At 49.5% G+C, this 26,111-nt stretch overlaps 1 protein-coding gene across 1 annotated transcript in view; it reads right to left on the minus strand.

Moving 5' to 3' along the window:
• Positions 1-26,111, minus strand: part of pecam1b (platelet and endothelial cell adhesion molecule 1b) — an 82,001-nt gene that overhangs the window by 35,265 nt on the left and 20,625 nt on the right. The window contains exons 5-9 of the mRNA XM_056459875.1: positions 15,334-15,603; positions 14,741-15,010; positions 14,363-14,644; positions 13,165-13,221; positions 12,943-13,029 (exon numbers count right to left, since the gene is read on the minus strand). Of these exons, the coding sequence (XP_056315850.1) occupies positions 12,943-13,029; positions 13,165-13,221; positions 14,363-14,644; positions 14,741-15,010; positions 15,334-15,603 (966 nt within the window). The remainder of the gene's footprint in view (positions 1-12,942; positions 13,030-13,164; positions 13,222-14,362; positions 14,645-14,740; positions 15,011-15,333; positions 15,604-26,111) is intronic.

Raw genomic sequence — 26,111 nt, forward strand, 5'->3', positions numbered from 1 at the left:
ATCGGCACAGGGGTCGTGTTGGGGCCCCCGACACGAGACCCAGAGTGTCAGGCCACAGATGGCTTCCGTGTACATGGGAGCGCTGACGTTGACCGATCGGTCCCAAACTGACATATATGTTACGTCACGGGCCCCTGAATCAGGCCCCCAAGTTCCGCGGTCACACGGTCTAATTTGCTCAAAAAAGCCCCCCTTGACCGCGAACCACCTATGGAGTTTACATTGAAATAAGTTGCACGTGGGACGTTGGCTCCCGAGAGGTCAAAATGTCAGAGGGCCCCAAAATTTGGCGTGGTGGTCGTGTAGGGGCCCCCGACGCGGCACCTCAAATTTCAGGGCCCCAGAAGGTTTCATGTATTGTTTGTAGCGTGCCAAAAAAATTCCCCTCAAACACACAAAGTGCCTCAAGACAGTCTTGGAGTCCAAAGGCTAAAGAGGCCTTTGTGTGAAAGTTGGGCTGAGGAGCCAATTAAGAGTTGTGTTTGAGCGAGGCACTTGTGCTTTCAGTATGGTGTTCGGGGGCCCCTACGCTGCAGGCAGGCCAAGTTTGGAACCCCTCGGGCCCCCGGGGGCCGAACCGGGGCCCATGACACGTGCAACTTATTCCATTCATTTTGTAGGTGTTTCGTGGAAAGTGCCCGATCGACCCCAAATTGACATATATGTTACGTCACGGGCCCCTGAATCAGGCCCCCAAGTTCCGCGGTCGCACTGGCAAATTTGCTAAAAAAAAAACCCAATGACCGCGAACCACCTATGGACTTTACATTGAAATAAGTTGCACGTGGGACGTTGGCTCCCGAGGGGTCGAAAGGTCAGAGGGCCCCGAAAATCGGCATGGGGGTCGTGTTGGGGCCCCCGACACGAGTCCCAGAGTGTCGGGCCGCAGATGGCTTCTGTGTACATGGAAGCGCCAACGTTGCCCGATCGGCCCCGAACTGACATATATGTTACGTCACGGGCCCCTGAGTCGGGCCCCCGAGTTCCGCGGTCGCATGCGCTAATTTGCTCAAAAAAGCCCCCCATGACCACGAACCACCTATGAAATTCCATTGAATAAGTTGCAGGTGGGACAAGGCCATACAGGGGGGTCAAAAGGTCGCAGGACCCCCAAATTCGGCACAGAGTACCGCCACCGTCCCCCCAGCCAGGTCCCTAAGTTCCGTGGCCCTAGCTGCTTTCTGAGCGTTTTAGGCCTGGCCGACAAAAACACCCTCTTAGGCCTCATCGTATAGAGCTGTATGAGAGACAGAGGGATGTATGAAGAGCTCAGAAAATTTTTGGGGGCGCCCCTCGAGCTAGCCCTTTCGGTAGGTGACCGAGGGCCTTGTGACGCAACTCTGTGCCAAATCTGGGGTCTCTCGGACCCTCGGTGGCCGAAGGGGGGCCGCTGACACGTGTAACTTATCCCATTCATTTTAATAGGTGGTTCGTGGACGCCCCGCGGAATGGCCCCCGTGGCCCGAAACGGCTCCGAATTGATATGGTCTGACCCTCAGGGGCCCCTTAAAAGATCCTCAAAGTTTAGGGCCCGCACGTCTTTTGAAAATGCTTAATTGGCTGGGCGGGGGATGGGCGGATTGAATAATTTTCACTGAATATTTCTTTCTGATTTTTTTTCAAGTGCTTCCCCTGCACCGAGGGGTACGAAATTTGAATAGGTGGTGCAGGGGGCCTTGACAAAACTGTAGTCGAAGCCCCCACCGTTTTGCGCCAAAATAAAGGTCCCTTTGACCGCTCAAACAACAAGTCCCACGTGTAACTTATTTGAATGGGCCCAGATAGGCTGTTCGCGGACAGTGCTTTTTTTAGGCCACAGAAGCCTTTTGGTGAGCTCTAATGTGGAAAAAACTGCTGGGTGGGGCTTCCTGACCCCTCTACTCCCCCTAATGAACCCCAAAACTGTTCCTGCTGTGAATAGTGACCTTTTACTGGGGTGTCCACGGACAGCCTACCTCGCTCTGTTCAAAAAAGTTACAGGTGGGATGTTTTTTTTTATCCATCTGTGAGCTGGAAAACCTCAAAAAGTGCCAAAAAAAACCTATTGAGGTGAAAGGGCAAGCCCCCCTGGGCCACCTACAAGTTTCAAAACCTTGAAATTCCACTGTCCACGAACAGCCTATTTCATACAATGGGATAGATTGTACGTGGGATGTCCAGATCTCAGCTTCTGGACGCCGCAGAGAGCCCAAACCTGCATTTCTGTGCTAGTCTGGACACATCCTGTCCAGGGGGTGAATTTGGTGAAGTTTGGAGAAACTTGAAAATTTGACCAAAAAAAACTCAAAGGGGGTACCCCTTAGAGATTTTTTTGGTCAGATTTTCAAGTTTCTCCAATCTTCTTCAAATTCACAGCATGGACAGGGCATGCCTAGACTAGCACAGGAATGGAGGTTTGGGCTCTCTGCTGTGTCCAGAAGCAGAGATCTGGACATCCCACCTACAATCTATTCCATTCATAAAAATAGGTGGTTGCTGGACAGTGGAATTTTAAGGTTTTGACAGCAGGGGGCAACTCAGGGGGATGTGAGGATCCACCTCCAAAGGTTTTTTTTTTGTGGATCTGTTGAAGTTTGACCACTTGGGTGGGTGGATCATGTAAAACATCCCACGTGTAACTTATTTGAGTAAGCCCAGATAGGCTGTTCGTGGACAGAGCTTTTTTAGGTCACAGAAGTCTTTTGGTGAGCTCTGACATGGAAAAAACTGCTGAGTGGGGCCTCCTGACCCCTCTGCTCCCCCTAATGAACCCCCAAATTGTTCCTGCTGGGAATTATGACCTTTTACTGGGGTGTCCACGGACAGCCTACCTCGGCCTGTTCAAATAAGCTACAGGTAGGATGTCCACAGACAGCCTAGTGGGATGTCCACAGACAGCCTAATAAGCTACAGTCGGGATGTCCGTAGACAGCTTAATAAGCTACAGATGAGATTTCCACAGACAACCTAGTGGGATGTCCACAGACAGCCTAAAAAGCTACAGATGGGATGTCCACAGACAGCCTAATAAGCTACAGATGGGCTGTCCACAGACAGCCTGGTGGGATGTCCACAGCCTAGTGGGATGACAGACAGCTTAATTAGCTACAGATGGGATGTCCACAGACAACCTAGTGGGATGTCCACAGACAGCCTAATAAGCTACAGATGGGATGTCCGCAGAGAGCCTAACAAGCTACAGGTGGGATGTCCACAAACAGCCTAGTGGGATGTCCAAAGACAGCCTAATAAGATATTGTTTTATTGAATAATCTACGACTGCATTGTTCCTGGCAACTTTGGCATTCCGAGGGCTTGAGTGGTTGATCGTGGCCACGTTGGCATCCAGGGGGACTTGTAGATCGTTACTTGGCATTTAGGTGTTCATGTGGACAGATAAGTCGTTCCTGGCAACTTAGGTGTTCAGGGGGACTGATAGGCTGTTTGTGGCCACATAAGTGTTCAGGGGGACAAATAGGCTGTTCGTGGTCACATTGGTGTTCAGGGGGACAGATAGGCTGTTCGTGGCCACATAAATGTTCAGGGGGACAAATAGGCTGTTCGTGGTCACATTGGTGTTCAGAGGGACAGATTGGTCATTTCTGGCCATTTAGGTGTTCAGGGGGACAGATAGGCTGTTCGTGGCCACATAAGTGTTCAGGGGGACAAATAGGCTGTTCGTGGCCACATTGGTGTTCAGAGAGATGTATGGGTTGTTCCCACAATTTAGGTGTTCAGGGGGACTGATAGGCTGTTTGTGGCCACATAAGTGTTCAGGGGGACAAATAGGCTGTTCGTGGTCACATTGGTGTTCAGGGGGACAGATAGGCTGTTCGTGGCCACATAAGTGTTCAGGGGGACAGATAGGCTGTTCGTGGCCACATTGGTGCTCACTCAGCCACGGTATAGTCCCCCCTTCTAGGGCAGGCTCGTGTCTTCCCTCCCCGCTAACCATCCTTATGCAAGGACTCCCCATCTCTGGGCTAGTCCATAGGTTGTCACTAGGTCTCCCCTCTGGGTAACAGGTGAGCTCCGCAGCGTCCTCCCTATCGGGACTGAATGCTTTCCCAACGTACTGTCTTATCAAAACCTATTTTACTGGGTTATTGCGACTCCCCGAAAAATATAACTGTTTCTGAACAGGTAAGTGAGGGCCAGGGGACACGTTGGAAGACTGTGTCTCGGGGCGTTGTAGGTGCGCTCGCTCTACTGCGTGGCACACCCTTCGCCAGGGACGCAGTAAGGTTCTTTCGTTGTGGCGTTTTCCATAGATTTCCCCATAGTGGAAGTTTCCACATAGCATTGGAGTTCCCCATCCGAAGGGGAACGCTACGGTTACTAAAGTAACCTTTCGTTCCCCGAGGGGGTGAACAGAAATGCTATGTTCCTTCGCCACAACGATTGTCCCTTAGCTGTTGAGCGTGAAAGTCTCTTCAGCTAGAAAAGGATGTCGAGCATGGCACTGGCTGCGTCTTTATAGCATGACTGATTGTCATTGACGCCAGCTGTGCACGCTGACGCTGCCAACTCATTGGCATTTCATTGGCCCGTTTTTATACTCTTTCAGATGATTGGTTTCTGACGAAATCCCCATAGTGGAAGTTTCCACATAGCATTTCCGTTCCCCCCCTCTGGGAACGAAGGGTTACTTTAGTAACCGTAGTGTTCTTGCGTTATAAAGTTTATGTAAGCTCTAATGCAGTAATATTGTTTTTTTTTATCAAATTGCCTCTCCGTGTCAGGGTTTGTATATTAGTTTCTCCTGGACTCTTAATTATTGATGATACAAGCGTGCGCGTTTCATAGCCGATCTATATGCGGATAAAAACGCTTTCTCTACCTCCGTGTTCATCTCTACAGTTGTTTTGGAGGAAATGATACACATATTTGAGATATTCCGCCGTCATTCTCGCCTTTAGGACCCAGCAGAGACAACAAACCGGTATCGCATCCAGTCTTGTTGAAGGTGTGTTTTGTTGTTTTAAAAAAACACTGTCCTTTTGCTAGGAAACTATATTGTAACAACTAAATGCTAATATAGACACATATATGTGTTACATTTTGTTCAGGAAGTTGCTGGTTTTCCCAAGAAGTACGGAATCCGAGCATTATATTATTATTGATTATTATTCGCCGCTAGAGGGCGCTGAATGGATTGTGTAGTCATGAGGAAGTTATCCTGGACAAGAGCAGAGCAGTAGCTTGCTTTATCATCTTTAACCAGAGGAGGATTCATTCATAACTATTAAAAGTTAAATGTTGTTATTAGTAATGTTTGTGTGTACTATATTAAAGGCCCTGAAAATTGCATTTTCCCTACACCTTACACTAGCCTACAGGGATGAAACCACACCATGATAATGTTAGATGCTAATATAAATGTTTAATCAGTTATATATGTCATACAGCAATTAAATATAAGCCTAAAAACTATATATATATATATATATATATATATATATATATATATATATATATATATATATATATATATATATATATATATAAATATATATATATAAGAATTGTAACATCTGTTAGCTTTGTATAATAATAGTAGAAATATATGCTAATAAACAATAATACAAAGCCCTTAAACATACATTGTCCTTGCCCAGTTGTAACGCCACGCCAGCAGAGGGAGCCCTCGCCTGACTACTGACTCAGCTCCGCTCCTTCTACGGCTACTTCCTGTTTGTGCTGTATTTCAATGAGTGCTCAGGCCATGCTTCTTTGCAAAGTATTGCCAGTTTACCTGCCTTACCAAGCGTTGTTGCAAGTGACTTTCATGACTGCTATCCTGTGTATGACCCTACCTGCCTTGTTCACGTACGTTCTCTGTCTTTGCCCTTTTGATTTGTTTTAGACTGATTGTTGCGTTACTGAATTTCTGCCTGCTCTTATACTTCGTCGCATGGATTTGCCCGTGTTTGTTGTTTGGATTGGATTGCTTATATGTTGCCGACTCTCTGCTTGTTTACTCGTTGATGTCTCTGCCTAACCCCTTAAATAAACTTCTGCACATGGATTCTAATACAGCCTCAGCCTCCACGTTACAGAATACTTCGGCTACCATGAATCCAGCGGAAGTTTCAAGATTGCAATTTACAATTGCATACCAAGGTGAAGTGATAAAGGGCTATCAAGAACAATTGACGCAAATGCAGTTGATCAACGAACATTTGACCCATTATATCCGGGCACTTCCTCCTACCACACCGAAGACGGTATTTGCTCTTCCTGATAAGTTTGATGGCACTGCTGAACAATGTAAAGCTTTTCTACGTCAAGTTAAGATTTATATGGAACACCAGGATAAAAAATTTGATTCAGAGGAGATAAAATGTGCTTTTTTGATGACATTGTTGACTAGAAGAGCAATTGACTGGGCCGCAGCAGTGTGGGATTCTGACGCTCAAATTAAAACTTCGTTGGAGTATTTCATTACACAGATCCGTGAAGTGTTTGAATATCCAGATGGAGGAAAAGTAGTGTCTACCCAACTGATTAGCCTAAAGCAAGGAAACAGATCCGCTGCTGATTATGCGATTGAGTTCAGAACTATAGCTGCTCAAAGTGGATGAAATGATGTGGCTTTGAAAGCTATGTTTCAATGCAGTCTAGATGGGGATATTCAGATGGAGTTGGCATGCAAAGGTGAAGAGTTATCTTTTTCTGAATTTGTCAAATTGACCATTAAGCTCGATAACCTCATGAGACAAGCACCGCTACATAGAAAAGACACTACAGCCCAGAAAATCTGCAATCCAACCATGGTAAATATAGAGCATTTCTCCATGTTAAGTAATAAATCCCTCACGTTACCAGTCACCCTTCAAACGGATGAAGTTTGTGTTGAGTTAACGGCAATGATTGACTCCGGAGCTGCACTTAATATTATCAATAAGCGTATGATTGATAAATATAACATTCCCATTCAAGCCTGCATACCCCCCATTAAGATCAAGTCCATTAATGATGCACTTATTGGAAATGGAATTACACACCAGACACAAACCCTCACTCTGAAGACTGGAACCCTGCATTATGAATCCATTTCATTCTATGTTGGCAACAAACATGAATGTAAAAATCACCTAAAACCAACACCCTGTCACAACGAGACACCAAATCAGGCAGGAACTCAGAAAATTCATTAATGAAGGCTGTACTAACTTTGGGAGGTCTATAGATCAGCACACAGACAAAGGGGCCATTTAGATCAGTCTTTGGTACTTGTGCTTCAAAACTAGACAGGCCATCAACATGCTGAAGCTTACACTTAAAAGTGCTTTTAAAAACTGTGGCTAAGCCACCACCAAGTCCTGAGTGCTGAAAAAGATAGTGTTGGAGTCCTGAAAAAAGAACAGTCAGAAGGAGATAACTCAGCAAGAGATGACATTTCCCTGTGTTTCAGCCAAGTCTCTGTCAAAAATAGGAAGTCCAGAGCATGTAAAGTAAAAAAGTCATTTTACGGTTAAGGTAATGCAGATCCAGTGATGAGTAAAAAAGCATATTAGTAATCGACAAGCCGGAGGGCGAAAATGAGTCCTGGAGCACCACGTAAATACTTATAAAAGCAAACAATGAGCCCACGACAAGCATCACACAGACATCCTACAGCCACGTATACACAGCCAGGTTTAAAAACCGCATTAGCTAGCACACCAAACAATAACGGCTGGGAAAGTAGCCCTTACTAGGACCACCTACACCAAAACCAGCAATACGACCGACAAGGCAGCGACCGACACTCCAAAAGAAAGTGTTTACTTACTTTTGGAAGACGGAGGAAAGGAGTTATCTGGTCAAATTAAGCCATCAACACCACATCAACACAGCCCGGACCATCTCCCTACACAGCCATCAACACCTCTAGCCATCTTCCTCTTCCCCCCTGCACTTCTGATCAGTGAAGATAATGTGCATCAGATCTTCAGTAAACAGAAGAGAAGGAAAGCGCCAGGCCCAGACGGTGTTTCACCAGCCTCTCTGAAAACCTGCGCTGACCAGCTGGCTCCCATTTTCTCACAGATCTTCAACAGATCACTGGAACAGCGCAAAGTTCCATCCTGCTTTAAGCGCTCCACTATCATCCCAATCCCGAGAAGAAGCCAAAGATCACAGGACTCAATGACTACAGACCTGTTGCCTTAACATCTGTGGCCATGAAGTCATTCGGAAGACTGGTGCTAGCATATCTGAAGGACATCACTGGACCCCTGCTGGACCCCCTGCAGTTTGCCTATAGAGCAAACCGGTCTGTGGATGATACAGTCAACATGGGACTGCATTATACCCTACAACATCTGGACTAACCAGGGAACTACGAAAGGATTCTGTATGTGGATTTCAGTTCTGCCTTTAACACCACCGTCCCATCACTGCTTGAGTACAAACTTACCCAGCTCTGTCTGTCAATGGATTGCCAGCTTTCTGACAGATAGACAGCAGCTAGTCAGAATGGGCAAAATCACATCCGACAGCCGTACCATCAGCACTGGTATCCCCCAGGGATGTGTTCTCTCCCCACTGCTCTTCTCCCTGTACACCAACGACTGCACCACAAAAGACCCCTCCATCAAGCTCCTGAAGTTTGCAGATGACACTACTGTTATCGGTCTCATCTGGAACGGTGACGAGTCTGCATACAGACAGGAGGTGGAGCGGCTGACTTTATGGTGCAGATACAACAACCTGGAGCTGAACACGCTCAAAACAGTGGAGAGGATAGTGGACTTTAGGAGGAAACCCCCCCCCCCCCCCCACTTACCATCATGAACAGCACTGTGGCTGCAGTAGAGTCATTCAGGTTCCTGGGCACCACCATCTCTCAGGATCTGAAGTGGGACATTCACATAGACTCTATTGTGAAGAAAGCTCAGCAGAGACTGTACTTCCTTCGTCAGCTGAGGAAGTTCAACCTGCCACAGGAGCTGCTTGTACAGTTCCACTCAGCTGTCACCCAATCCATCCTCTGCACTTCAATCACTGTCTGGTTTGGCTCAGCTGCCAAAACCGACCTCCGTAGACTACAGCAAATAGTCTGGACTGCTGAACAAATCACTGGCACTACCCTTCCTACACTTTAAGAACTGTACTCTTCCAGAGTGAGTAAAAGGGCTCGCAAAGTCACTCTGGACGCCTCACACCCAGCACACTACCTGTTCGAACTGTTACCGTCTGGTCGGCACTTCAGAGCACCAAGCACAAAAACAGCCAAACACAGGAAAAGTTTCTTTCCTCAGGCTATCTACCTAATCAACAGTTAAATATTTCCCTACTGTGCAATAAATATGTACAATACTTTCTGAGACACACTTGTACACAGCACCTTATATCAATATACAATGCAATACTTTCTCCATTCGCATTTGTACACAGCACCTTATAACCTGTATATTAATAACAAATCTGTACATACAATTCAACATCCAGATTTCTTGAGTAACTACATCTCTGTTTAATGTTTATTGTCTTTTTCTCTCATATATATTTTGTGTTGTCACTTGTCACTTTATGTACACTGGAAGATTCTGTAGCCAAAACAAATTCCTTGTGTGTGTGAAGCACATTTGGCAATAAAACTGATTCTGATTCTAAAAATGTAAGAAAAACGTTGTGTTAAAAGGTAATGAAACCAGGCAAGAATAAAACAAAATAAAACTTAGAAAATAAGTCAAGGTAGTAATAAAAACCAGTCCGGGGAGCAGCGGCAGTCAGACACGCCCGCATTCACTCAACCGGAAACGCTCTAGTAGGAGAATAATAGCGTATAATAAAAATGATAATAATGAGAATAGCCATCAGAATGCAGATGGGTTTTAAGGCGTGTTTTAAGGCAACTTGTCCACAGTGTGAATGACTGGGGGTATACAGGACAGGAAGTAAGCAAAAAGACCCCAGCAAGGCAGTCTGAGGCATCTTGCTGTGCAGTGCTGCCTGATTTCAGTGTGGCATGGACTATTGAACAGCGTAAGGACCCTGATCTCAAGGTAGTCATCAAATGGATGGAGGCAATTCAGAGGCCTGCCTAGGAAGAGGTTGCAGCTTTCGGGCAAGTGATGAGGGGGCAATGCAAATATGGGAGTGTTGCAAAGGGATTTTGTGGAACCAGCAACTGGGGTGAGCAAATAGCAGACGGTGGTGCCCAAGACATGTCAAAATTTGGTTTTGGAAGCAATGCATGGACAGCCAGGGGTAGGACATTTTGGAGTAAACAAAACATTATAAAGGGTGCCTCAAAAGTTCTACCGTAACATTTGTTGGAGGGATGTAGAGTCTTACGGTCGTTGAAGTGACTTGTGCACAGCCAAAAAGAGATTAGCAGGCCAGTCTTATGTCCTGCTACAGCAGCATCTGGTAGGTTGCCCCATGGGTCATGTGCCAGTAGACGAGCTGTTACATTTTCCGCAGAAAGCAAGGAAAAATCAGTTTGTGGTTGTTGCCATGGATTATTTTACCAAATGGCTGGAGGCCTATGCGTTCCCCAACCAGGAGGCAAGGACTGTAGCGGAGGTCCTGCTGGAGGGTATGTTTGCTCACTTTGGGTTTCCCACCGAAGTGCATACAGACCAGGGAAGGAACTTTGAGTCCCAACTGTTTCCAAAACTTTGTCAGTAGTTGGGTATTCATAAAACAAGGACAACTCCCTTGCACCCCCAGAGTGATGGGTTAGTAGAGCGGTATAATCGAACTCGTTCTACACAATTGGCCCTTTGTGTAAGCCAGGATGAAAAGAACTGCGATCTACAGTTGCCATTGGTTCTACTTTTGTACGCAGAGTGCAGTGCAGGAAACTACAGGGTGTACACCAGTACTTCTCATGCTGGGAAGAAAACTGACTCTATCTTCCTTGCAAATGAGCCATCCACCAGACACACCTGATGCACCACCTGGGTTGGAGTATGCCCATCAGTTACAGGATCGGCTACAGCTAGCCCAGGGGTTTGCCCGTTGCCAAGCATTGCTGGTTAGTACCTGACAGAAATGAGCATATAATCATCCCTGCATGGGGCGTGACTTCAGTTCAGGAGATCTTGTCTGGGTCTATGGTCCGAAGAGACAGAAGGGAGGTTCATCCAAATTGCATTGTGCCTAGGTAGGACCGTGTTATGTGGTGAAGAGATTGAGGGAGTCCATTTACTGGGTGAGAAAAAATCTCGGAGGTCATGCTGCATCAAGATCGGCTGACCCCATACCAAAGAGACCAGTGACTCTTCAGTAGCCGTAGTCCAAGGCAGACTGCTTGGGCAACTCATTCTGCATTCGGAACAGTTGAACACGCAGTGCTGGACAAGGGGTGTGGAACCTGAGCAGGCTCTGAAGCGAGTGACTCCAAATCCTGGGCTTCTGGGGGAGCTTTGGGCACTCCTGGAGGAACTGAACACGCAGCACAGAGGGTTCTGGAGTTCTTCTAAAATGCTCTGGGCTGGAGCCACCCGAAGATGGTATGAAAAGTCTGAATTATCAATCGCGGAGCAAAAAACCTGACATAAGAGGAAACAATCACAATTTTCACACTACTCCGGGAGCAGTGCTGCCCACTGATGTTCCAGAACTGACATGGAGAACAAGAACTGGATCACAGCTTTGGTCTAGAGAGTTATTGAGAGTACCTCAACACTTCGTGGATTTCACTCTTCCTCGAGGACGAGGGAGCTTATGGAGGGGGCAGTGTAGTTCTGAGCCAAGATGTTCACCATTATAGTGTGTTGTATATTACCTGTTATGGGGGAGGTGTCAGGAAAATGGGGGGAGGTGGTTTGGGGGGTTGGGGGTAGCGTATGAGAGGAAAAAAACGAGAAGGGGAGAGATGGTGTGCAGTTATTCTTGTGTTCAAGAGAGCATTGGGACACCTCCTGATACTCACTGTGCTAGTTTTTGTAAAGAAATAAATAAATTAAGCTGTTAGTTAAGTTGAACCGCATCACCATCTCCTGTCTGTTTAATCTGAGAAGTGCACAACACTACAATATATTTATTTACATAAGAGATTATAATATGTGTTAGCTTTTGTAAGTGGTTTTATGTGTTAGAATAGAATATGGGATATTCTCAATCATATTTGTAAATGAAACATAGCACAACATTTGTGCCTTTTACATTTATTTCAATTAATGTGGACAACGAGAGCATGTTTTAGCAAAACTTATATTAGATTTTTTTAAACCATGCATGTGCATGTAAAACAATATAATTTGCACAAAAAAAATATGAGGTTATGGATGTTTTACGTTATAACTAAAGTGGTTCAAATGATGGATCCGTGACAGAGCAACTACAGTTTTGGGAAAAACTCATCATTACATAGTCAATGATGCATCATAGTGTGGTAGTTCAGCCACAAATTCTGTTATTGTTTGGAAAACACACCCCAAACCAGTTCATGTGAGAGCTGAGCTGCAATCTTCAGCAATCTAGGGCCTACCACAAATGTTCTCATTGGTTGAAAAGTGTGATGATGCCTTTCCCAAGCCAATACTAATCAACTGTCCAACATTTTGTAATTTTTGGCTTATGTGATAATAACACATTCATTTGCCCAGCATTAGTAAAATATGTATGTATTTTATTGTTTTATATGTATAGTCTATATATTCTTATATGACTTTCCCCCCCTGCTATGTACACCTTGGCAATTTGTAACCATGTATGTAATGCCAATAAAGTGAACTGAATTTGATTTTGAATTTGAGACAGACAGACAGACAGACAGACAAAAACATTGCATTTGTTGTGCATGGTTTAGTTCAAATTGCACAAAATGACATAGGATTGGTGTTGTATAATTAAATTAGTCAAAGAAAGGGAATTTGTACAAACATTGCTCCATTATTTAGGTAAATTATATAATTATTATATATTATTTAACAATTTTATAACAGTGTTAATTTTTTTTTTGAAACTTTGAGATAGAAAGAACAAATTAAACACTATATTTTAAAAAAGGATGAAGCTCACCTTCAATTGAGATGATGTCACTCTTGCTTAATTTATCAGCCAGGTTAAATGCCTCGCAATAGTAATTCCCACTGTTCTGTCTGCTCACTGCACTCAAGACAAATGAGGATGAATTACTCTGAACTGTAGTGGTGTTAATTGCTGATTGGTTGTTGCCATAAAACCTAAAATTGATTGGCGGAGACCCCTTGGGAATGCCACATATCAGGGTAACATCTTCACCTTCTTCAATATTTCCAGGTATTGGAATGACTGTAAGTAAAGGCTTCCCTACTGGAACTAAAGAAAAAAAGAAAAAAGGAGGTTAATAGTAACAGGGGTTTTAGCTTATTACAAAGGGGCCTAAGATGATTTAAATTCATTCATCAATTTTCTTATTGGCTGAGTCACTTTATTAATCAGGGGTCAACACAGAGGAATGAACCGCCAACTTATCCAGCATATGTTTTATGCAGCGGATGCCCTTCCAGCTGCAACCCATCACTGGGAAACCAGAGCTCCCGGAAGAAAACCCACACGAACACGGGGAGAACATGCAAACTCCACACAAAAATAACTGACCCAGCCGATGCTAGAACCAGCGACCTTCTTGCTTCTTGATTACTTAAATATGATTAATAAATTATTAGTAACTAATAATCATCAGTATAAATTAGTATTAATCTACAATTTTAGTAGTTATTTAATCTAAATTATAAGTAGTAATATAAAATAGATTTAATATGGATTAAAATGTTCTAATGGATTATGGAATCACAAGCCAAATCATCGTTAATTATTTAATATCATATTCCTGTTAGTTTTAAAACAATAACTTTTGTCATAATATATGACAGAAATATCTTTATATATCCATATAGGAGACGTTGAGGTTGAGAATTACTGCATTAAATCTTATATATAATGTTACATGTTATAGCTCACTGGAACAAATCATTTCTTCTAGTTAAACAGTCCAAATAAATCATTTACAAATGCATACTGTTTTAGATAAAATAACTATTTAAATAAATTAATTATAAGGCGTCACAGTGGCGCAGTGGGTAGCATGATCGCCTAACAGTTAGAAGGTCGCTGGTTAAAGCCTCAGCTGGGTCAGTTGGCATTTCTGTTTGGAGTTTTCATGTTCTCCCACAGTCCAAAGACATGTGGTATAGGTGAATTGGGTAAGCCAAATTGTCCGTATATGTGTGAATGTATGTACAGTATGTATCCCAGTGATGGGTTGCAGCTGGAAGGGCATCCGCTGTGTAAAACATATGCTGGATGAGTTGGCGGTTCATTCCACTGTGGCGACCCCAGATTAATAAAGGGACTAAGTCTATTTTTGAATGAATAAAATGAATGAATAAATGAACAAATAAATAAATAAATAAATGAAAACAAAATGCTAAAAAGATTTAATATCTCATGTCCTCACCTATTACAGTCTTATTTAGCCTTTGACTCATCTTCACTGAGATTTTGCCATTATTCTCTGCTTCACAAAAGTAACTGCTGATGTCTGAGGGAGCTGATATCATGGCTATAAAGCAAGCCTTCTCATGAGGGTTGGACACCTCTGTCCTGTTCACGGTAATGTTGTTTCTCTTCAGTGTGTAGGTAATTGGCAGACTACCATTCTGAGAGTGGCAATGAATCCAAAAATGTTTATCCAATATAACAGGAGCATCCACTGTGATCTCAGGCTGTGAAACAAGTACTTAAGAGAAACAATGGGTATTTAAAAATTTTTTTAACTAGTTTTATATTCTTTTTTTATGTATTCCAAGAGAATTGATGACAAGGGACTGCCTACCTTTTGCTCTAAATAGAACACTTGAGCTCTCTTTGATTATGCCATTGGCTTTTGCCACACACATGTATTTTCCATTTGTCACATTTCTTGCAGTATTACTATATCTGTAATTGCTTACTACAACGTTTTTTTCTTTGTATATGAAGTACTTTATATCCTCCCTCTGAATTCTCACAGAAGCAAATATGTCAGTTTGACAGGTGATGTTGAAGTGTTCTCCTTCAAATACCTCAGGTGGTTGAATGCTCAAGACAGGCACAGAGAATAGCTCTGAAGCAAAAATATATTTATGTAAAAAATACTTATTGAAGCAGAATATATTTACAATGTTATATAGATGAGGAAAGAACCTAGGTTTCCAAGCAAACAAGATCTAAAAGCGTGATGGTATCCAATATGTGATGATATTAAATATTATAACATAACATAGTCACAGTGATCATGTCCAACCCAATGGTTACTGTATCCATCTACAATATTGTATCAAGAATTAATCATAATAAAAAAAAATTATAATTCTTAACCTCTAAACTTCTTAGCAAAATGTCATGCTGAATAAATAATGAAACTGACAATTATTCATAATCTCTTACCATTTACAGTGATGTTCACAAAGGAGGATTTATGAATGGCACCAAGGCTTGCAATGCACTCATATTGCCCAGAGTCATTAGCTTTAGCAGACATAGTGTGAGCTTTTTGTCCCATATTCAAACCGAGTGTGGTATGTCCATGGACAAGACTGATTCTAAGTTCTGAATTTTTTTGATGATTCATATCCACATTGCAGCTGAAGGTTAGGAGGTCTCCTTCAATTACATTTGTTGATGGCATGACATTGATCTCAGGCTTGATACCCAGCTCTGAAATAGAACAAAAAGTGTACATATTTAATTATTTTTCTGCAATGAACCACCCAAACTCAAAATGTTCTAGTGTCTAGTCACATCTACATTTATTAATGAAATTTGTCAAATTGATTTTTTTAACAGCAACAGCCTGTTATCATTTGATTAATGAGAAATAATATGTTAAGCCAATTGAAAAACCCTCAAGTCTGCCTGATCATGTGAAGGCTCAACTGACTATTTCAAATTGTTGTTGTCATAGCCCTTCCTTGTCTGTCTTTTCTGTGTCGTCTTTCTATGTGTATATGTTTGTGTTGTGTCTGAACACATGGCTCAGCCTGTGTTTGTGTTTACCATGTGCTCCTCTGTTCCTTCCTTGTTTCCAGTTGCCACGCCCCCTAGTCTCAGTGTTTACACCTGGTTCTCATGTTCTTTCCTCCCTTTATAATGTGCTCTCTTCCCTTATGTCTTTGTTGGTTCATTGTTGCATGCTGAATCTTGTGTTACCTGTTAATGCTTGACCGTGCTTGGTTTCCCCTGTGCTGTTGTTGGTGTGTTTGAGGTGTCTTTGTCTAATGTTTGTTTGTGTTTTTCAGTAGACCTTCAGAGTCAGCCCCATCTGGTTTATCCTTTTCAAGTTTAAGTTCTTCTATTTATTTTGTTTGTTATATTAGTAGCTTTCAGTGTTTGGTTCCTTTTTTTATTGGATTTATTTCCCATTTTTATTTCAGTAGTTTTTGACTCCATATTCATTTCATTTCAATTCAATCAATTTGATTCAATAAAATTACTATTTCATTTATCTCTGCTTTCATGTGTAACAGTTTTAATTTTTATTAGTTTATTTTCTTTTAGAGTGTCGTTTTGATCCAGCCCTGCCTGCTGATAGTCCCTGGCTGCTGGTGTTCTGTCAGGCTACCACTAGTGAGACCTCTACTCTCCAGGAGTGCCTAAGCCTTCACCATATCCAGGATCAGTTTCCTGTTCTACGAGCATTCTGTGGCCACTGATGTTAGGGAAGCAGACGGACAAACAAGGTGAGTAAATGATGAAAGATGTTTATTACAACAGAGGAGCTCAAAAGGATAACAATGGGGAAGTGAATGAGGTTCGGTATAGCTGATAATCCTTCTTTGGGGCAGGATGGATGACAGACACTGAGGAAGACCGAATGCACACACCAGAGGGCTTGCGGGGAAGACAGACTGACGACACACACAACTGACAGGACACCGGGAACGCTGGACAGACTGGAAGGAAACAGAGATCAGGTAAGTTCAAGAAACGAGTTAATCTGATAGCGAATACCAGGAGGTACTCCCTATGAGTCCGCTTCGTGAGAACGAGACCGGACACTGAGTGATGTGAGGTGTGTGCTTTTGTAGTGTGCTAGAGTGATTGGGTGCAGCTCGGCGTGATTAGAACTCAGGTGAAGATGCTCGTTGCGTGATACTGGTGGAAGAGCCTGGCCAATCCGTGACATTACCCCCCTCCCCAGGGCCCACTCCTGAGGGCCTAAACCTCCGGCGCCATGGTGGTCTACCTCGTCCACGAGGTGCCGGGAACTCGGGGTGATTGGAGTGGAACTCCTCCATAAGTGCGGGATCTAATATATCGGATCTGGGGACTCAAGACCTCTCCTCTGGTCCATATCCCTCCCAGTCGACAAGGTATTCCAGATGACCACAAGGACGCCGGGACCGTAGAATGTCCTTGACTTGGTAGATGGACCCTTCTTCCAACATCAGTGGGGGAGGGGTTCCTCTTCGTGGCCAGGCTCTGTGGAGGGAATCAGAGGGTCGTGAAAGGGTTTGAGGAGTGATACGTGGAATGTGGGGTGGATTCTGTATTGCGGTGGTAACTGTAACTTGTACGTGACTGGGTTGACCTGTTCCAGTATGATAAAGGGACCAACAAATCTGAGACTAAGTTTTCGGGAGGGCAGTCGCAAGCGGATGTCTCTGGTGGAGAGCCAGACTTTCTGCCCTGGAGTATAGATGGGACCTGGAATCCTCCTTTTGTCGGACACCTCCTTTGCTCTGCGAACTGCCCTCTGGAGATGGTGATGAGCATCGTCCAAGACCCTCTCGCTCTCCCGGAACCAGTAATCCACTGCGGGGACATCAGATGGTTCGCCATCCCAGGGAAAGAGTGGAGGTTAAAATCCCAAAATGCACTGGAATGGCGTGAGTCCGGTGGTAGGTTGCGGCAGGGAATTCTGGGCGCATTCCGCCCAGCCCAGAAACTGGCTCCAGGAGTTTTGATGACCGTGACAGAAGGTCCTGAGGAACCGCCCCACTTCTTGAATTTTCCTCTCTGTCTGGCCGTTGGTCTGTGGGTGATAGCCAGACGAGAGGAGTCTGAAGAAGGCTTTCCATAGTCTGGAGATGAATTTGGGTCCTCTGTCTTCAGGTAACAATATCTTCAGGTAACCCAAAACATCGAAAGACATGGTTGAATAGGTTTTCAGCTGTCTCTAGGGCTGTGGGCAAACCCTTCAAAGGAATCAAATGACAGAATTTTGAGAATCGATCTACAATGACTAAAATGCAGGTTTTACCTCCAGATGATGGGAGATCCATCATGAAGTCAACTCCTAGGTGTGACCAGGGGCGGTTCGGGATGGGCAAGGGATGGAGTTTACCTGCAGGTAGATGGCAAGGACTCTTCGACATAGCGTATTCCCTACAGCCTTGGATGTATCTCCTCACATCCCTTGCCATATTCGGCCACCAAAAGCGTTGGGATAGCAGCAAGAGGGTTTTGTTGGCCCCGGGATGCCCTGTGCCCAGAGATGTATGGCTGGAATGAATGAGATCTACCCGTTGGTTTTTAGGAATAAACCGTTGATTAGGGGGACACCCCGGCGGAGTTCTGGATTCTGGAGTGGCGACGACTGTAGGAGCGGACCATGTGATGGGACAGACAGTAATTTGATCTGGTAGGATCTTGGCCGGGGTTTCGATGATTTCTTGCTGATCATGGATTCTGGAAAGTGCATCTGCTCGGATGTTCTTTGATCCTGGTCGGTATGATATCGAAAACTGAAATCTGGAGAAGAACAAGGACCACCGGGCCCGACGAGGACAGAGTCTTTTAGCATCTTTGAGGTATTGTAAGTTTTGTGATCTGTGATCACCTGGAACGGATGTTTGGCCCCCTCCAACCAGTGTCACCACTCCTCTAGGGCGAGCTTGATAGCAAGGAGTTCTCGGTTTCCGATGTCATAGTTCTTTTCCGCCGAGCTTCCGGGAGAAATAGGCACATGGATGGAGTAGTGCGGGAGTACCGTGGGACTGAGACAGGCTAGCTCCCACTCCAATGGTCGATGCATCTACTTCAACCACGAAAGGCAAGTCGGGATCAGGGTGAGTCAGGAGTGGAGCTTGAGTGAAGGATTCTTTGAGACTTTGAAAGGCTACGGCAGCTTCGGGAGGCCAGGATACTGTTTTGGGTTTATTCTTGAGCAGATTGGTAAGTGGAGCGGTGATGAGACTGTAATTATGGATGAAACGTCGATAGAAATTGGCAAAACCTAGAAATCGTTGGAGTTCTTTTATGGTTTTGGGTTCTGGCCAGGAGATGATGGAAGTGACCTTCCCCTCGTCCATACGAACCCCTCTTTGATCGATAATGTACCCCGGGAACTGAACAGATGGTAAGTGGAATGAGCATTTTTCAGCCTTGAGGTACAACTGGTGTTTCCTGAGGGTTTGTAGGACCTCCGCAACGTGGTGGCGATGTTCAGCCTCACTCCGGGAGTAAATCAGGATATCATCGATGTAGACAATGACGAAGAGATGGAGGAACTCCAGGGGGACTTCATGGATGAAGTTTTGGAATACGGAGGGGGCGTTGACCAGACCATAGGGCATGACCAGGTACTCGTAGTGCCCAGTAGGGGTCACAAATGCCGTCTTCCACTCGTCCCCCTCACGTATTCTTACCAGGTTGTATGCGCTGCGGAGGTCCAACTTGGTGAAAATTTTGGCAGATCGGAGTTGTTCCAGGGCCTTGATTCAGTACTCTGTAATCGATACATGGCCGCAACCCTCCATCCTTCTTAGCCACAAAGAAGAAGCTTGAGGCAGCAGGGGAAGTGGATGGGCGGATATACCCCTGACTCAGAGCCTGCTGAATACTCCTGAATACTGAGTACTCCTCCATGGCCTTAGTTTCCGGAAGGGACAACGGGTAGATCCTACCTCTGGGCATTGGAGCATCTGGAAGCAGGTCTATGGCACAGTCCCATGGCCGATGTGGAGGTAGCTGGGAAGCTCTCTTGGGGCAAAATACATCCTTGTATGAGGAGTAGATCTTCGGAATCTGGATGGATTGTTTCTCGACGGGACTTTCGACTGACGTGACGTAGATTGTTAGGGGTCTCTGAATCTGCAAGGGTAGGTCGGGAAAACAGCTGGATATGCATTCGTCACCCCATTTCTTGATTTCTCCTGTGCCCCAAGAGAGGATGGGATTGTGCTTCACCAGCCACGGGCACCCTAGGATGATGTCCATTGATGCACCCTCCAGAACCAGAAATTGAATCTCCTCTTTGTGGAGCAATCCCATTTGGAGATTGACGGGTTCACATTTACGATGGATACGTGCATGGGAATGGATATCGTTGGTTATGGGTTGAATCTGGTAGACGTGCGTCGAGGCTTCGGTGTGGAGCTGGAGGTGGCGACAGAGGGCGTGTGAGATGAAATTTCCAGCTGACCCTGAGTCGATAAGGGCCTTGACTGAAACAGACAGAATGGGTAGTTAACTGAACATTGGTGGTGAGGGGGTGCATTGGTGGAACTGGTGCAACAATGGGGAAGTGAATGAAGTTCAGTATAGCTGATAATCCTTCTTTGGGGCAGGATGGATGACAGACACTGAGGAAGACCGAATGCACACACCAGAGGGCTTGCGGGGAAGACAGACTGACGACACACACAACTCTGACAGGACACCGGGAACGCTGGACAGACTGGAAGGAAACAGAGATCAGGTAAGTTTAAGAGACTTACAGGAGGAAGTAAAATAATTGATTGGAACAACAAAGCCTCATTTGGATGATGGTTGGTCTTTCCAGCCAGCTTTTGAAAAGACGATCAAGCCCATTTGGGGATCCAGTGGCACAGTTGGGTGAGTGAGAATTAGCGTGGCTGGTGGTGTCGGCGCTCGACGGGGTACTTGGTGAGACCCAGGCCCCAGCCCGCCAAGCCCTGCCCGACGGGAGACCCCTTTTCCGGGATGTCCCACGCCTGGAGGTGCCTGTCCGGGGCTGATTGTCTCTGACCTGCCATCTAGAATTCGGGGAAGGCGAAGAATTGTGGACTTAGGTTTTGGCGGCTTTGCGTTTGAACGAACCAGGGGGTCAAGGGCCAGGCTGGCTTACCCAGGAACAGTGCCCCGACCCCGGGCGAGCTGGTGGGCGCCCGTGGGCATGGGGAAACCCAGCCAAGGGGCTGAGACATTGCAGGCTTACCCAGGAACAGTGCCCCGACCCCGGGCGAGCTGGAGGGCGCCCGTGGGCATGGGGAAACCCAGCCAAGGGGCTGAGACATTGCAGGCTTACCCAGGAACAGTGCCCCGACCCCGGGCGAGCTGGTGGGCGCCCGTGGGCATGGGGAAACCCAGCCAAGGGGCTGAGACATTGCAGGCTTACCCAGGAACAGTGCCCCGACCCCGGGCGAGCTGGAGGGCGCCCGTGGGCATGGGGAAACCCAGCCAAGGGGCTGAGACATTGCAGGCTTACCCAGGAACAGTGCCCCGACCCCGGGCGAGCACTGTTGGCTCTGGTGCGGCGAGGGGGGTTCCAGGGGCACCAGTGACACAGTTGATTGAGCGAGAATTCGCGTGGCTAGTGTCAACGCTCACCGGAGTACTTGGTGAGACCCAGGCCCCCATCCCGCCAAGCCATGCCCGACGGGAGACCCCTTTTCCGGGATGTCACGCGCCTGGAGGTGCCTGTCTGGGGCTGACTGTCTGACCTGCCATCTGGAATTCGGGGAAGGCGTAGAAATGTGGACTTAGGTTTTGGCGGCTTTGCGTTTGAACGAACCAGGGGTTCAATGGCCAGGCTGGCTTACCCAGGAACAGTGCCCCGACCCCGGGCGAGCTGGAGGGTGCCCGTGGGCATGGGGAAACCCAGCCAAGGGGCTGAGACATTGCAGGCTTACCCAGGAACAGTGCCCCGACCCCGGGCGAGCTGGTGGGCGCCCGTGGGCATGGGGAAACCCAGCCAAGGGGCTGAGACATTGCAGGCTTACCCAGGAACAGTGCCCCGACCCCGGGCGAGCTGGTGGGCGCCCGTGGGCATGGGGAAACCCAGCCAAGGGGCTGAGACATTGCAGGCTTACCCAGGAACAGTGCCCCGACCCCGGGCGAGCTGGTGGGCGCCCGTGGGCATGGGGAAACCCAGCCAAGGGGCTGAGACATTGCAGGCTTACCCAGGAACAGTGCCCCGACCCCGGGCGAGCTGGTGGGCGCCCGTGGGCATGGGGAAACCCAGCCAAGGGGCTGAGACATTGCAGGCTTACCCAGGAACAGTGCCCCGACCCCGGGCGAGCTGGTGGGCGCCCGTGGGCATGGGGAAACCCAGCCAAGGGGCTGAGACATTGCAGGCTTACCCAGGAACAGTGCCCCGACCCCGGGCGAGCTGGAGAGCGCCCGTGGGCATGGGGAAACCCAGCCAAGGGGCTGAGACATTGCAGGCTTACCCAGGAACAGTGCCCCGACCCTGGGCGAGCTGGTGGGCGCCCGTGGGCATGGGGAAACCCAGCCAAGGGGCTGAGACATTGCAGGCTTACCCAGGAACAGTGCCCCGACCCCGGGCGAGCTGGAGGGCGCCCGTGGGCATGGGGAAACCCAGCCAAGGGGCTGAGACATTGCAGGCTTACCCAGGAACAGTGCCCCGACCCCGGGCGAGCACTGTTGGCTCTGCTGCGGCGAGGGGGGTTCCAGGGGCACCAGTGACACAGTTGATTGAGCGAGAATTCGCGTGGCTAGTGTCAACGCTCACCGGAGTACTTGGTGAGACCCAGGCCCCATCCCGCCAAGCCATGCCCGACGGGAGACCCCTTTTCCGGGATGTCCCGCGCCTGGAGGTGCCTGTCTGGGGCTGATTGTCTCTGACCTGCCATCTGGAATTCGGGGAAGGCGTAGAAATGTGGACTTAGGTTTTGGCGGCTTTGCGTTTGAACGACCCAGGGGGGTCAATGGCTTGGCTGGCTGCCCACAAAAGTGTCCCGATCCCGGCCAGCGCCATTGTCATTGGGGGCATGGGGGTCCCGCCCCAACCAAGCGGTTCAGACATTGAAGTCAGGCCCAAAGACAGTGCCCCGATCCCAGCCAGCGCCACTGGCATTGGGGGGTGGGGGTCCCGCCCCAAACAAGCGGTTCAGACATTAAAGGCTTGCCCCGAGATAGTGCCCCGATCCCGGCCAGCGCCGCTGGCATTGGGGGGTGGGGGTCCCGCCCCAAACAAGCGGTTCAGACATTAAAGGCTTGCCCCGAGATAGTGCCCCGATCCCGGCCAGCGCCGCTGGCATTGGGGGGTAGGGATCCCGCCCCAAACAAGCGGGTCAGACATTAAAGGCTTGCCCCGAGATAGTGCCCCGATCCCGGCCAGCGCCGCTGGCATTGGGGGGTGGGGGTCCCGCCCCAAACAAGCGGTTCAGACATTAAAGGCTTGCCCACAAAAGTGTCCCGATCCAGGCCAGCGCCGTTGGCCTTGGAGGGTGGGGGTCCCGCCCCAACCAAGCGGTTCAGACATTTAAGTCTTGCCCAAAGACAGTGCCCCGAACCCGGCCAGTGCTGTTGGCCTTGGCCTTGGCCTTGGCCTTGGCCTTGGCCTTGGCCTTGCACTTGGCCTTGGCCGGGGCGAACGTCCGACACTGGAAGAAGGCAAGCACAAAACTCCCATATTGAACGCCCCTGGAACTACGTGCCGCTGGTGCACCCCAGCCGCCTCAACAAATTGAGCACTGCGCCGGGTGGCGGTAGTGGGAAAGGCTGGTGCCCCCGAGCTATCTCTGTACCACAGTACGGGCGAGGTGATGGAGAGGGTGGTTCCCCACATCCAGATGGTTCACCAACGGCACGTCTGCGTAGCGAGTGCCACTAGCTAAGCCACTGCGGGCCCTGGGGGAAAGGGGCTGTCAGTGGTGGCCTTGGGAGTCAGGGGTTCCAGCCCCTGTAACCTGGGCCCCTGCCCCCGGAAAGGGTGTGGGCCCTGGGGGAAAGGGGCTGTCAGTGGTGGCCTTGGGAGTCAGGGGCTCCAGCCCCTGTAACCTGGGCCCCGGCCCCCGGACAGGGTGTGGGCCCTTGCCCCCGGACAGGGTGTGGGTCCTGGGGGAAAGGGGCTGTCAGTGGTGGCCTTGGGAGTCAGGGGCTCCAGCTCCTGTAACCTGGGCCCCGGCCCCCGGACAGGGTGTGGGCCCTTGCCCCCGGACAGGGTGTGGGTCCTGGGGGAAAGGGGCTGTCAGTGGTGGCCTTGGGAGTCAGGGGCTCCAGCCCCTGTAACCTGGGCCCCTGCCCCCGGAAAGGGTGTGGGCCCTGGGGGAAAGGGGCTGTCAGTGGTGGCCTTGGGAGTCAGGGGCTCCAGCCCCTGTAACCTGGGCCCCGGCCCCCGGACAGGGTGTGGGCCCTTGCCCCCGGACAGGGTGTGGGTCCTGGGGGAAAGGGGCTGTCAGTGGTGGCCTTGGGAGTCAGGGGCTCCAGCCCCTGTAACCTGGGCCCCGGCCCCCGGACAGGGTGTGGGCCCTTGCCCCCGGACAGGGTGTGGGCCCTGGGGGAAAGGGGCTGTCAGTGGTGGCCTTGGGAGTCAGGGGCTCCAGCCCCTGTAACCTGGGCCCCGGCCCCCGGACAGGGTGTGGGCCCTTGCCCCCGGACAGGGTGTGGGTCCTGGGGGAAAGGGGCTGTCAGTGGTGGCCTTGGGAGTCAGGGGCTCCAGCCCCTGTAACCTGGGCCCCTGCCCCCGGAAAGGGTGTGGGCCCTGGGGGAAAGGGGCTGTCAGTGGTGGCCTTGGGAGTCAGGGGCTCCAGCCCCTGTAACCTGGGCCCCGGCCCCCGGACAGGGTGTGGGCCCTTGCCCCCGGACAGGGTGTGGGTCCTGGGGGAAAGGGGCTGTCAGTGGTGGCCTTGGGAGTCAGGGGCTCCAGCCCCTGTAACCTGGGCCCCGGCCCCCGGACAGGGTGTGGGCCCTTGCCCCCGGACAGGGTGTGGGTCCTGGGGGAAAGGGGCTGTCAGTGGTGGCCTTGGGAGTCAGGGGCTCCAGCCCCTGTAACCTGGGCCCCTGCCCCCGGAAAGGGTGTGGGCCCTGGGGGCAAGGGGCTGTCAGTGGTGGCCGTGGGAGTCAGGGGCTCCAGCCCCTGTAACCTGGGCCCCGGCCCCCGGACAGGGTGTGGGCCCTTGCCCCCGGACAGGGTGTGGGTCCTGGGGGAAAGGGGCTGTCAGTGGTGGCCTTGGGAGTCAGGGGCTCCAGCCCCTGTAACCTGGGCCCCGGCCCCCGGACAGGGTGTGGGCCCTTGCCCCCGGACAGGGTGTGGGTCCTGGGGGAAAGGGGCTGTCAGTGGTGGCCTTGGGAGTCAGGGGCTCCAGCCCCTGTACCAGGGCCCCTGCCCCCGGAAAGGGTGTGGGCCCTGGGGAAAGGGGCTGTCAGTGGTGGCCTTGGGAGTCAGGGGCTCCAGCCCCTGTAACCTGGGCCCCGGCCCCCGGACAGGGTGTGGGCCCTTGCCCCCGGACAGGGTGTGGGCCCTGGGGGAAAGGGGCTGTCAGTGGTGGCCTTGGGAGTCAGGGGCTCCAGCCCCTGTAACCTGGGCCCCGGCCCCCGGACAGGGTGTGGGCCCTTGCCCCCGGACAGGGTGTGGGTCCTGGGGGAAGGGGCTGTCAGTGGTGGCCTTGGGAGTCAGGGGCTCCAGCCCCTGTAACCTGGGCCCCTGCCCCCGGAAAGGGTGTGGGCCCTGGGGGAAAGGGGCTGTCAGTGGTGGCCTTGGGAGTCAGGGGCTCCAGCCCCTGTAACCTGGGCCCCGGCCCCCGGACAGGGTGTGGGCCCTTGCCCCCGGACAGGGTGTGGGTCCTGGGGGAAAGGGGCTGTCAGTGGTGGCCTTGGGAGTCAGGGGCTCCAGCCCCTGTAACCTGGGCCCCGGCCCCCGGACAGGGTGTGGGCCCTTGCCCCCGGACAGGGTGTGGGTCCTGGGGGAAAGGGGCTGTCAGTGGTGGCCTTGGGAGTCAGGGGCTCCAGCCCCTGTAACCTGGGCCCCTGCCCCCGGAAAGGGTGTGGGCCCTGGGGGAAAGGGGCTGTCAGTGGTGGCCTTGGGAGTCAGGGGCTCCAGCCCCTGTAACCTGGGCCCCTGCCCCCGGAAAGGGTGTGGGCCCTGGGGGAAAGGGGCTGTCAGTGGTGGCCTTGGGAGTCAGGGGCTCCAGCCCCTGTAACCTGGGCCCCGGCCCCCGGACAGGGTGTGGGCCCTTGCCCCCGGACAGGGTGTGGGCCCTGGGGGAAAGGGGCTGTCAGTGGTGGCCTTGGGAGTC

Source organism: Danio aesculapii, chromosome 6, assembly GCF_903798145.1.
Source record: "Danio aesculapii chromosome 6, fDanAes4.1, whole genome shotgun sequence".
In the NCBI taxonomy this organism is placed as follows: Eukaryota; Metazoa; Chordata; class Actinopteri; order Cypriniformes; family Danionidae; genus Danio; species Danio aesculapii.